The 14118-nt window shown below is 32.2% G+C and overlaps 2 protein-coding genes across 2 annotated transcripts; both read right to left on the bottom strand.

Annotated features, from left to right (window-relative positions):
• Window positions 1–665: 665 nt before the first annotated feature.
• On the bottom strand, window positions 666–2300 carry LOC113367189. Its single transcript, XM_026608818.1, has one exon. It carries the CDS (start codon window positions 2298–2300, stop codon window positions 666–668), a length of 1635 nt encoding a protein of 544 aa, XP_026464603.1.
• Window positions 2301–3210: 910 nt separating this feature from the next.
• On the bottom strand, window positions 3211–5814 carry LOC113367190 (adenylate cyclase type 10-like). The gene has a single exon (XM_026608819.1). It carries the CDS (start codon window positions 5812–5814, stop codon window positions 3211–3213), a length of 2604 nt encoding a protein of 867 aa, XP_026464604.1.
• Window positions 5815–14118: the final 8304 nt, after the last annotated feature.

A 14118-nucleotide genomic window follows, 5' to 3' on the forward strand; every position in this document is an offset into this window, starting at 1 on the left:
ATATACCACTGCTTACTTTTTTACCCTAGATTTAACACTAATAACTTTTTGATTATACAATATAATTCTTCAATATAAAAAATTCTTCATTACTCTCGTTATCAGAGTAATACTTATTCATAGCCTCAGCTATTGTTGTACCTAATTCGGCGCATAAAAATATATTGATATCGGGCGGGCGACCCAATACCTGTCCACAAAGTTTGGACAAGGTCCATGATGCACCTTTCGAAGTCAACTACCGACTGTGAACAAATAGTTTCTTTTAGCATGAAATTTCATCTTTCATCTTTCTAACGCCACCTAGTAGAAACTCGATCGGACATATACAACGCAATTGAAACCAACTATTGCAAAAAAATGGATTTCTTTCTACCTCATCTAGTTATTACTTTGGTGCTAATAAATTTGTATTAAGTGGATATATGTATTAAGAAATATTTCTCAAGTCACCATAATTTGATTACAATTCGAATCTCAATCTCTAAATGAAAATAAAATATAAAGTTATTAAAGATAATAAAAATGCTCGTTCTTTTCTTTACTTTTAGTACTTTGTTATTATTCACAATATTATAAATTGATGACATATATATATATATATATATATATATATATATATATATATATATATATATATATATATATTGGCGTTTAATTAGAGTTTAATAGTTTGGAAGACGTAATGTATAACAAATAACATCTGTTACTGACGGTCTGAAATATGCTTTTTTGTTTGAGCTAAAAATTTTCGTCCAAAGATCAACCATTTTTGGCGGTAGGGTGCCTTTCCAATATTGAATTTGGTGATCGCAAATCATAAGCATAGATTTATGTTGATTTTGTATGCACAAGTCTCGACATTTATGCATCAATTTAATAGCTTCATTATCTTTACGTTTTACTTTTTTCAAGTAGGCCAACATCATACTAAATCGCATGCGTTCGCATTGTACTCTTTTAACCGATTTTGCTATTGCATTTTTCAATACTTTAATAATTTGTTTAGAACGATGTATTTCAGCAAAATCTTTACTTTGTACAGCTAGCGCCAATTTCGAAATAAAACCTTCTAGAACTTTTATCATCGATTTAGTATTGGCAATACCTTGGTAAGAGTTCAAATCAAATTTTTGACGTATTTTCCGTTCCCAAGTTGACATCGCTTCCCACTCGGAAATGCGTATACACCACAACCACATTGCCGAATAAAAAGCAAGTTCACTATCTGGATCTCTTGAGCACAAAAGTGATTCACATTCATCTGTATAGAATTCTTTGCTCTCAGTGTATGTTTCAATCGCATATCCTGTATCTAAAGCCATGTCTAAGCACAACGCATAATACCAGCACATTGCCGAATTATCAGAATCTTCTTTTGCTACATCTCTTAGAACCTCTAATAACTCTGCGGCTTCAGATAGGCGTATTCTTGCAATTAAAGAGTTAATTAGTAGGGGCAATACTTGTAATCTAATGCTGAATGGTTGTACACGGACTGATAAATTTTTAGTTTTATATCCCATATCAATAGCATTTATTAATTCACATCTTCCGAGGCGAGATATAAATATTCTATAATATACTCTGCATACTACATTCAAATCATTATTTACAAATCCAGTAACTTGCTTCTGACTAATCATGGCAAGGACATTTTTTTCCAGCCACCAAATAAATTCATGCCTTCCATAATATGTCGACACATCCATAAGGCTAAGGTAAGCCACACAGATAGTGTTGAAATCCTTATCAGATCTAATCGCCATAAGTAATGCCCAAGTAGCCGCTAAATCAGCTATATACCATATATTCAATGAAATAAACATCTCACACATTGAACATAAACATTCAGCTACAATATCACAAAATAAAGCAGAATAGTCTTCTAATTTTCCAATTTTGTGAGATGCACGATCCACAATTAATCTAAGCTGCATTCTTTTGAAGTGGGTCGACGTTACAACAGCCATTTTGGTTAAAGGAATATTATAACCAAAATTATTTAAAGCTTCATGTAGCTTTGTGTAAGCCTTTTCAATCTGTCCGAGATTTAGATAACACTTACCCAATAAAGAATTTATTTTTCCTAGTATAGTATTGTATTTCCATTCGATTTCACTACTCATGTCCGAATAATTATCATCTAATGCTTTGGCAGCTCTTGTAAGAAGAGCCATCGCTTGTATTAAATTTCCGGATGATATACAAACGACCGCAAACTCAACGTAAACATCCATTATAATATCATGCATTTCTGCTCCCTTACAATGATCAAGCATTTCGCCGTACATTGACATTAGTATAAGAGAACACTCACAATTATTAAAATCAAAGCTAGGAAAAGTTTCAACAGCCGTCTGCGCAGTCTGCCTCGATTTTCGTCTAACGAAACCCCATAAATTACCGGATACCTTTATTTATCACCGTAAAACTTATTCCAAGCAATTTCATCAAGATTATCAATTTGACTATATATTTCTTTGTGAACAAACGCGGAGAGCTTTGACGTTCTTCTCTTGCATTGTGCATATGATATTTGTGCCCGTTTCGACAATATCCGTCGAGAATGCAATCTATCTGCTAAACGGCCTCCCAGAATTTTAAGAAAGAAACCACCACCACAACTTCTGCATCGTTTAGTTTCTCGTTCTAAAAAATTGAAAGCGCGTTTATGAGAATCTTTTCTTTGTCGATCAGTCATTATGCTATAAATTGTCTCACGAAAAGCTGGCATTCTAAACATCATATATTCGCAATATGCAAAACTTGGTAACTCAGGCGCCAAAATTTTAATATTTTCACAATAACATATTAATTTATCATGTTCACTACTTGATCTAGAAGCAGAATCCCCACTTGCGCAATACAAGACCTTTATTTCAAATAACTTTTTAATTGAACTTGCTAAAGCATATTCATCATCATTATCTACAACATACTTTAATATCTCTCTGTGAAATGATTCTCCTATTACTGCTCCAATTTTACAGATCAATTGTTCGAAAACATTCAGCGAATCAAAGTTCATTAGAATAAGGAGATCCATGCCAACATCAGTGATGAACATTTCCATTTTGAAATTTGGAGGCAGTAAAACTACTGAAATAAAATGTACTCCATAGCTTGTAGTATCTTCCCTATTTTCAATTTCTACGTCACTTGTCCGAAATGTGCCGTTATACATCTCCCAACCAAACGAAACACGGCTCAAACCAAAACCAATACTATCCAATTTTTCAAAATGTCCTGTGTAGACTGTCTTATCATCTGCTCCGATGGTGGTATGACGAGACCCTGTGATATTACTTCTCTTTCTCTTATAGTTTGTAAGTTTAATCCACCTGATTGGATAAGTGATAACATAAAACTTTCAATCCAACCGGGATTTCCACCACTATGTGTTTGTATTATTTTTTCTAGCTCTAAAGGAATTGCAGATACTTCGAGCATTTGGCATGCAAGAGCAGCATGATACCAATTATCAACTTTGGGCATTTTTACTGTTACGACCCGTGGGTGATTTAATACACTAGCCGCTAGATCAGATATATCTCTACGGTTTCCCAAAGTCCCAGTGCAAAAAAAAGCATTACTTTCAAATATATTGATAAAAAGCATCAATGATTCTTCATCCATATATTCTAAATTATCAATAATTAAAACCCACAGTGATGAAGATATAGAGAGAATTAAATGTTTGAATAGTGCAATTCGAACTTCATTCTTCTTATCATATGGTAAATTAAGAAATATGTTTGACATTTCAAAATTAACGTTGAATACCTCATTCAACGAACATAATAATTCATTCACTTTTATCTTCGCTAACAATTTAAAAATTTGTGTTTCGCGCTGCTTAGCAGTTTCTTTTGGATAGATACCCAAAATTCCACCGACGGATAAAAAAATTGCAGAAAATGGTACTTTTTGATTTTGAGGAAACAAATTTATCCTTCTTGAGTTATATTTTTGTGGCGTTAAGTAAAATAATTCATCTAATAATCTCGTTTTGCCCTGCCTTGCAGCCCCTTTGTATATTAATACATTTTGGATAATAACATCTGGATCCCATTTATATTGAACTTGCTTATACACTTCAGTGTATCGCAAGAGAACATCAAAGTAATGCCTCATTAAGTAATCGCAACCAAGAATCGGAAATTTACACAGTTCGATTCTGGTTGAGTCTTCATCTCTTATTATTTCATTAAATGCATATACAGGTCCTACAGCATGTAATCCTTTTAGTTCTTTATGTCTTAATAACGTGAAGTTTCTTGATTCCATCTTACTTAATATGAATGTATCTTTATCACAACAAACCATATCTGGGTAGGCAACCATGAGTCTTGCTGCTTTATTCACTACCATACCAATGACGCTGTATTCTCTGCGCAATGTGTGACCTACCACACCACAATATGACATACCCGTTGTAACTGCAACTGATACAGACTTTTGATCTTTAAACTGTGAAATGCGTTTACGAATTTCTGCCCCTGCTCTTAAAGCTGTTTGATTCTGAAATTCTTTTATAAATCCTCGCAAGCCAAAAATTACTACCATCATTAAATCTTTGTCAAATAAGGATGCTTTGTTTACAATTCCACCTTCAAATTCGTTAATTATATCGCAAATTGTAACATAACATTGGTGGGTCAGATTTATCAATCTTTTGCTGGGGTGCATACTTACAGGCACTATATTTATAAACATGATAACAACTTGCCGCATTTCCGTTAAGTGGTCCATAGGCTGGTTGTTATCTATCGCATTCATAACGGGAGGAAGCACAAAACGTCGTAGTCCATCCCTAACTTCAGATCTGGTTGCTGAATGAACTGCTGGCCGTATCATAAATCGATCTGTATCTAAATCTCGTCTGGTTTCAGTAGTGTCTATAATAATATCCGTTGTTTGATCCGCTTGATCATCATCATCTACTCCGCTTGTTCGTTGAGCGCCGGTAGCATGCCAAAGTGAACCGAACCCCATAACACTACAATGTTTATTATCTTTTTTAAATTCGTGAACATATTCACTTGGATTCACATATTGCCAAGCAGATGGCGAACAAACAACCTCACCTGCACTGCTTAGCTTTTCGGCATTTTTTGCATCCCACACAGGTTGTCCAGCTATTAAGTAATGTGATTCTTTTTCCGTTCCTATCAAAGCTATTTCAACCTTTCCTGCAGAAATCGCTAACTTCACCCGCAATGTCACGCCCACCTCAGTTGCATATTGACCATATCTCTTCTGAATAATTAATGCTGAATCCATCCCTTCGTGGACGGCCTCTTGCATAGGAAGACTTTTACGAACTTTCCAAAAAGCTAGAAAAGCGTCTCCCGAAAATTTAAAAATATCACCTCCGTGAGATAGAATTTCCTGTACCATAGATCCAATATATGTATTCAATACCTGGGTTAATCTGGATGGGCCCCCGTTACCGGGTTGGTTATATTTTTCTGAGAGATCAGTAAAACCTGATACATCACTAAATAATAAACATATTTCATAAGAGCGATGAGAATAATCATTAAGATGATATATTATATCATCTGGTACAAAAGATGCAATGATTTTATTCTGTGCATCTTGTAGTGTTGTGGAATTCCCAAAAACATTTGCAATACTGCGACTCACTTTAGATACGGGTATTTTCTTCCTTTCTTTAGGTAATTTGATGCCTATAACATAGTTTTCATCATTTTCTGAATCATCGTGAATAGCAACTCCGCCTATTTCCGAAAGGTATCGATTAAAATCTATACGAGAAACCGATTTTTTCCCTTTTAGTAAAGACATTTTTCAATATGATGTATTTATTGTTTATGAATTTATTATCGATGCTCATTTGCATTATGAAAATGTGTAACTACATGAATAGAGCAAATACTATCGAAATAGCTAAATAAAATTTATATGAAAATAAATCATAAACTTTACCAGATTTAAATAATGAGAATTCGGCGACATAGATGGCGTTGATAAAAAAGATTACATAACTAATTATCATTAGAATGAATGAATTTAATGTACGCTATAACCGAATTAAGACCATCATGGTAAGTAACTCAAAAGTATAATTATTATGTAAATTTGAATGTCCACAATAAATAATATGTTAGTTTCTTACAGTGCCCATTTAAAATGTCATTCAAAATTCAACTGAAAATTGACATTGTTAGTCTATGATACAACTGACGACTGAAAAAAGTTTTGATGTCCTACCCTACGGGCGGTCTTTTCGTTGTTGTCATGCTAAACAAATTAATTGATAAAGATGAAATATATGAAATTAAAGATTAGCACGTATTTTGACATCTGGAATCACACTTCAAATAAAACAAAATATATCTAAAATATTATTAGCATTATGTTTTCATTATATGCAGTAATAAAATTTTTTTGATATTTCACCGACTCCTTGGTCAAAATAACTGCATTATTAAGTTCAATTGCAGGGCATGTTTGATTGCAAATCGTGAATATTACATGGATAGATTTTGTGCTGTTGACTTCTATATGCGAAAACCATTTCTCAGCTATGCTGAGATGTTGCTGAACATTGCTTGATGCTGTCGATGGATCTTTGTTTTTGCCGATGATACACGTATCATGTTTTGTCAGTTGAGATTGGAAAATCTGCTGTATAGATAAGAATAATGTTGGGGCGACAATGCTCTCTTAAGTCACCCCGGCGTTTATGCCAGTGATATTTGAGTCTGTATTACAGCTACACTGATCAAAAAATGTCTATTTCGTAAATAAAATTTTATTAATAGAAATAAAATATCAGGTAGACATCTTTTTACTTTATACATTAGGCCTGTGTGCCAGACCTTGACAAATACCTTCATGAGATCTAAGAATGCATAACTCTTTTCTATGTAGTATATTATAAATTATGTTCACAATCCTATGTAATAACCTTGTTGTTAACCCGTATTGATGGTTTGGAGTTAGATCCTGATCTTGCAGGATTACTTTGATTCGCCAAAAAATCAGTTTTTCAAACAGTTCTGAAATACAAGGCAACAAACTGATCGGCCTATAAGATGAAACGAGGTGGGGGTCTTATCCTGGTTTCAGAATTAGGATGACTTGCTGTTTTCCATCCCTGGCAAAAGAGTTGAAAATTATTTTTATCATTCTAAACGTTTAATAGCATGGGTTACAGGCAACGGCGTGTACTGTAGAAACTTATCAATAACCATCATTTTCGTCGCATTTGTTTAAGTAAGACTGAAAAGTGAGGTGTAAATGTTCAGCGAATTCTGTCAGTTTTTTTCAGGACTCCTTGCCCAAGAACTATCTGATTTTCTTATTGGTGAAACGAGTATAGCAACTCGTTTTAGTTTTTTGGTCAGTCTCCAGAGAGAACTAGCTGTAAGTGCAATTCTGTCTTAAGGCAATTAAGGCATCGTGCCTTAAGGCAAATTGCTGGAACTTCCCGTACCAAAAATTATTTTTTTTTTAAAAACAATTAACATTTTTGAAAAAATGTTACTTCGAAAAAATTTGATTTTTGAAAATTACCTGCCTTCGCCAAAAACTAATCAGCACGTCTCCTTACCAATACGAATCGAATGTTTTTTGAATTATTCAAATCGGTTGATTCGTGTTCCCGAAATCGTCGACGAAAATTTGTATCCGAACATACACATCACGCACACACATACAGACACACACACACACACACACACATACATCCATTTTTTCTAAGGTATGCCAAAATGTTCAGAAGGTTTTGAAACGTAAAGATATATAAAAAATTTCATTTTCGATTTTTTTTGCGATTACTATAACTTGCCCTACGGGAAGTTAATAATTTATATCATTGCTCCTGAAATATTGATATTCGAAATAATCATTAACTTCCCGTAGGGCAAGTTATAGTAATCGCAAAAAAATCAAAAATAATTTTTTTTATATATCTTTACGTTTCAGAGGTTTCTGAACATTTTGGCATATCTTAGAAAAAATGGGATGTATGTGTGTGTATGTGTGTGTGTGTATGTATGTATGTATGTATGTATGTGCGGATACAAATTTTCGTCGATGATTTCGGGAACACGAATAAACCCGATTTGAATAATTCAAAAAACATTCGATTCGTATTGATAAGGAGACGTGCTGATTAGTTTTTGGCAAAGGCAGGTCTAGCCGTTCCGAAGATACGGGGCAAAAAGTGCCGAAAACGGTAATTCAGTTTTTAAGAGAACGGAGCGTCCGATTTGAATAATTCAAAAAACATTTCACTTGTATTGACAAGATGAAGAATCAATAAAATTTTCATGAAGGTAGGTCTAGCGGTTTCGGAGATATGGAGGAAAAAATAAAAAAAATGAGCCATTTGGCGGTCAAAAATGATCATTAGACATATGCACAGTGCTGGATTTACAATAGGGGCAGTCGGGGCTACTGCCCAGGGCGGCAGTTTTTCGGGGGCGGCAAAATTTTGATAAAGAGAATAAAAATGCTATACAATGTAATTAACTATTTTTTTAATAACATTCAAGAAATATAATTAACAAAACATAATACGATTGCAATGCAAAATTTGGGTTCAAACAGCCAATTATTAAAATTTATTATTTTGCTTTGCCTCCCTCTCCGAACGTGAATTATCAAATTGGTTAATAAGTTATTATCAAATTTGGCAAGTTGGATAATATAAAGTTTCGTAAACGAGCTGAAGGTTTAAGAAAAATATGTTCTTCAAATTTCCAGCCCTCTTAGGACGACAAATTTGTGCACTTCCAAGCTAATAGCGCCGAAAAAATTTAAACTAATGACGCATGGCATTGTTCCATTAATTATTGCAAATAACTAGAATTTCTCATACTGAAAATTACATTGTATAAAGAGCTTTAAAATTTTTAGAAAAATGAAAAAAAAGCCCTTTTAAAAACTTTTTTTTATATGTATATTGAAATTTTTGAAAATTATGAACTTTTCTCAAAGCAATCGCACTGCGTAGCCGTTTCAGAGAGGAAATTCGAAACTCAATTTCCATTTTCCGAAACGGCTGGACCTGTTTGTGCCAAAAACTAATCAGCACGTCTCCCCATCAATACAAATCTAATATTTTTTTAATTATTCAAGTCGATTTCGAGAACACGGATCAACCGATTCGAATGATTCGATTTCTATTGATAAGGAGACGTGCTGATTAGTTATTGGCCAAGGCAGGTCCAACTGTTTTGAAGATACGGACCAAAATGCCAAAAACGGTAATTCCGTCTTTGAGAAACGGAGCGTCCAATATCGTTAAAAAAAATTGACATATATTGACAAAATGAGCGATTGTTTTTAAAAAAGTTCAATATTTCAAAATATAAAAAAACTCAAAATTTTTTAATTTTTCAGTTTTCAATTTTTTTTTATTTTAATTTTAATTTTTGGTACAGGAATAATATATAAAAACAATTTAAGTACAATTTCAGGGATGGGGCGGCATTTTTGTCAGTGCCCCAGGGCGCCAAAATTCTAAATCCGGCCCTGCATATGCACATCAAATTATCAGATATTTTATAGATATTTTAACAATAAGTATACATTTTGTTAACGTTCCTATGGGTTCCGTACCAATGCTTATGCGTTAGACAGCGACGCGGCGCTTACGCGCTTTATATTTGGTCCCTATGCAATTAAAGCAGTACGATTGCTTTGAAAAGAAAGTTCAGATCTTCCACAATATGTCAAAATAAAAAAAAAAAAAATTTTCAAACAAAAAAATTAATTTTTTTTTTTTTTTTAAATTTTTTTTTCAAAAAATAGTAATTTTTTGTCCAATTTATAGTTCATCAAAAATCTTATTTTTTCAAAGTATTTTTTTTTCAAAAATGGTAATCGTATTTAAAAAAATAATAATTTTTGGTACGGAAAGTTCCAGCAATTTGCCTTAAGGCACGATGCCTTAATTTCCTTAAGACAAAATTCCACTTACAGCTAGTTTTTGTAATTTATTAATGAAGATTAGAGATCCCTGCACGCTTTGTTGAATTTTTATTGTTTGTCTTCGGGTAATTTGCCACTTTTCTTTTATGTGCTATAGTTTTTTTAATGTCAATTGGTAGGAGGGAGTGAATGTGAGAGTGTAACAGCCGTGGAGTTGGGTCTCTCGATAAATATAAATCGAATATTCGGTAAATCATTCAAATCGGTTGATTTGTGCTCTATGAATCGTGGAAGAAAAATTGTATCTTAATATACATACATGCACATTTTACACACATATAGAAACACATACAGATACATCATTTTTTTTAAGATACGCCGAAATCTTCAGAAATTTTTGAAACGTTAAGATATGCAAAAAATTTCATTTTCGATTTTTCACGATACAAGCACATTTTACACACATAGAAACACATACACATACATCATTTTTTTAAGATACGCCGAAATCTTCAGAAATTTTTGAAACGTTAAGATATGCAAAAAATTTCATTTTCGATTTTTTACGATTACTAGAAATTTAAATATTAGAAGATATTAATTAATAATTAAAAAATATATATAATAAATTAAGATTGGTTTATAAGTACACCCGAGTTGCTGAAGGACCTTATAATGTTAGAAACAATTGCAAATCATTTAATTTTGTAGAAATTGAAAAGTTAATTATTTTTGACTAAATAGTTAAATAAAATAAGAACACTCGCCTAATATATACTTTCTAATAAAAGTATGAAATAAATTGAAGTAAATTTTCTACAAATTCTAAAAAACGGTTCGGCTGATTGTCAAGCAAAAGTATACAACCCGAGATTTTTTTCTAGTTTTATCGATTCGATTCGACGAAGATCTTATTTCGGCACAAATGCACAAACACTCAATTTTACCTATTTTGGTCTCAAATCATTCAGAACTTCTTAAAACATCGACAAAACATAAAATTAGCAGGTCGAATTTTCTGGCGAAAACAAACTTCCTTATCGGTAAGTTAAATGTACAAAATCTAGATATTTCTGAAATTTTTGGTTAGAACCTTATGTTGTACGGAATTATACCAACCTACAAACTGATGCTACCTACGTAATTAAAGTTTATATGCTCTCTCACTGGTTTGCAAATGGAAACAGACAAATGATAATTACATAATATGTAATACATAATATACATACAACATAATGAATACATATATCATCAACCGTTGATATATTATATATATATATATATCTCATAGTCTAGGGTTATATCCGGTTTAGAAAGGGTTCGATTTTGTTGCAAGCAAGCAAAGATGTGAATATGACAGCTCGATCATTCTCACTTTTGGGTTCCTCTGACTGATACTTGTGCAGGTCGAAATGATCTGGCAGTTTAACATCGTATACAAATTTGGAGTTTACGGGAAGCAGTTTAATTTTCGAGTTTTTTTTTTTACACTTTCAAGCGCCTGGACGACTATGATGTGCAGGGCGGAAACCTGTCAGATCATCGTTTCCGTAATCAAAATGCTAAGAATCACCAGTAAAAAAATTTAGTCTTACCTTCTTAATGAACACCGTTATTCAAAAGGTTCACTGGCTATTGGTCCATTATGCATACTAAATTGAACATAACGGAGAAATTGTATTATCTATCACTTAACTACTTAATTCTAATTATTTATATATTAATTAGTCAAAATGATGAGTCTGATTATTGTATATACCTATAAGCATTCAGTATATCAAATTACAACTTGAACCGCAATTTTTTTCGTACCGTTTGTTAAATAATTAATTTGGATAATATGTGATTTATAATTTCAAAATAAATACCGTCAACAAAACAACATCGTATTCAAACGTCGTTAAAATTCTCAATCAACGCTTATCAAAATTTTCAGTGATTTAAATAATATTCTAAAATATCACGGTGTATTACACAAACCATAAATGGAAAAGCAATTAGAAGAAGAATGGGGACGAAAAATTGACCGCTGTTTAACAGATGGTGCAATGAAACTTGGCGGAGGAATCGCCATCGGCACTGTATTCTCTGTATTATTTTACAAAAGGAAAAGATGGCCTATAATTCTTGGCGGAGGTTTTGGTATAGGTCTCGCCTATTCTAATTGTGAACGAGATATAAATGCATTTCTCGCTGAAACAAGAAATTCAGGATCTTGCGAAAATAGAAAAAAATAAACTTCAGAACATCTTCGACTATCAGTAAGCGGATTCATTGTGTGTCAGAAGAATAATTTAGACCACTTATTGAACTAATTGTCAGCATGATAATAATTAGGTCGGTCTATTTTTTGTACAGAAATGTTTTTTTGGTTTAATTTGCTTAAAGTAGAAACAGATTGAAATAATTTGAAATGTAACTCTGTACGTTGATTTCAAACAAGATATCAAATACTAATAAAACTGTATGTAAATTTATACTGTATACATACAAAGAATTGCTAAGTAAATTGAGTTGCTTTTTAGTATCAAAATGACTGTGGTATTATTTAATTTTTACATTTGATCTGAAATTATTCCAAAAGAATTTTTTTAGAAACCTTAAAAAAAAAAAATTATGTATTATAGCTAAGCAAGATTTTATTTTACATAATACTTTTTACTATAATTCGCACGTAATAACGTATTTCTGATTTAAAATTGAATATTTCATTTTAATATTTAATGCGGCTTGGTAAAATTTTTGTAGTAAAAATTTATTAACTTTGAGGTGGTATTCTAGTGTAGAGCGATGAATTTTAGGTCATTTTTAAAGTGTCGTAAAAGAAAGCAATGAATGTTTTTACTATCCATTGTTTACTACTTGTTTATTAATATTATTAAAATACAATGCAAAAATTTAAAAAAAGTTGAAAATTGAAGAAACTGGCAGCTGATGAAGTGGGGGGTCTCAAAAAATTGGATCCTCAGTCTTGACATGATATCAGCCCTTCTAAGCCATCCGAAATAAAAGAAATAAAAAGATTATTAATCTGCAATGATGTCGCAATCGCCCGAACGAGCGATGAGTAAAAAAATTTTTTTTACAAATTGGCGACTGTTTTAAAAAATAGTATCTTTTTTACTGTTTTTTGACTTTCTCGAATTTTTTAAACATAGTAAAAATTGGAATTTGGGGATAATCCTAGTTCGGGCTATAGATAGGTCTATAAACTAGACTCTCTGAACATTTCAAGTGAATCGGTCCAGTAGAACTCGAGAAATCGTGCCAACAGTACTGAAAAAACCTGTACTGAGAAAAACGCATTTAAAGTTTTGCGTGAAGCCAAACCAGTATAGAAACCGAGTCAGTAAAATGCCTATATTTCCGAAAATAATTCAAATTTTCAAAAACCTTCTAGTACCCATATTCTTAGATAGTTAAACTTTGAAAATATGAAATTAAAAAAAATTCGATGTTTTTGAATTTCTACACTAGAATACCCCTTAATGAATAAAATAAAGCAAATGAATCTGCTCTAAATAGAATTATTTGGAACATATTCTTTTATTTGGAGAATATCAAGTTTTAGTTTTGACCCAACAAATAATGATTGTGATTATTATCTCGTTAAGGTGGCAAGTAAAAGCGCTGACACCAATCAAAATTCTATTTTAATCTTTTTATCTAGTAAATTAGAAAAGACAGTGAGCGTCAACATAGTCTTCAAACATATTCCTTGTCATGCTTCAACTTCTGATATGAAATAAATTATGAATAATAATCCTTATGTTCACAGATAGATTGAAAACTTTTTTTTCCATGATCATTATGTATTTATTTATTAAACAATGCATCAATATTTTTGTGAGTGTGAATATAGTGTATCCAAACTGATATCAATATTTTATAACTATAGTTATACCCCGCATAACGTACGCCACGCACAACGAGCTTTTTTTTCGAGCGCAAACGTTTGACACAACAGACTTAACCATTTTAAAAAAAGCAGACTTTAGATAGTTTTGCCCCTCTGTGAAAATATACTAGCAAAAAACTAACATTTAAATCATTTCGTTATTGGGTAATTCGCATTCACATCCCAAAGATATTCAGAAAATTTGAATGTGGATTTTCAAAAACTCTGGAAAAAAAGTCCAGTCAGCAGATTTGTAATGCATAAAGTCTTTAAAAGACTTTTTGGTCAAATGGAATTTGTAAATATTT

Source organism: Ctenocephalides felis, unplaced genomic scaffold, assembly GCF_003426905.1.
Source record: "Ctenocephalides felis isolate EL2017-DRISC unplaced genomic scaffold, ASM342690v1 CF-g0.4_SCAFFOLD_01170, whole genome shotgun sequence".
NCBI lineage: Eukaryota > Metazoa > Arthropoda > Insecta > Siphonaptera > Pulicidae > Ctenocephalides > Ctenocephalides felis.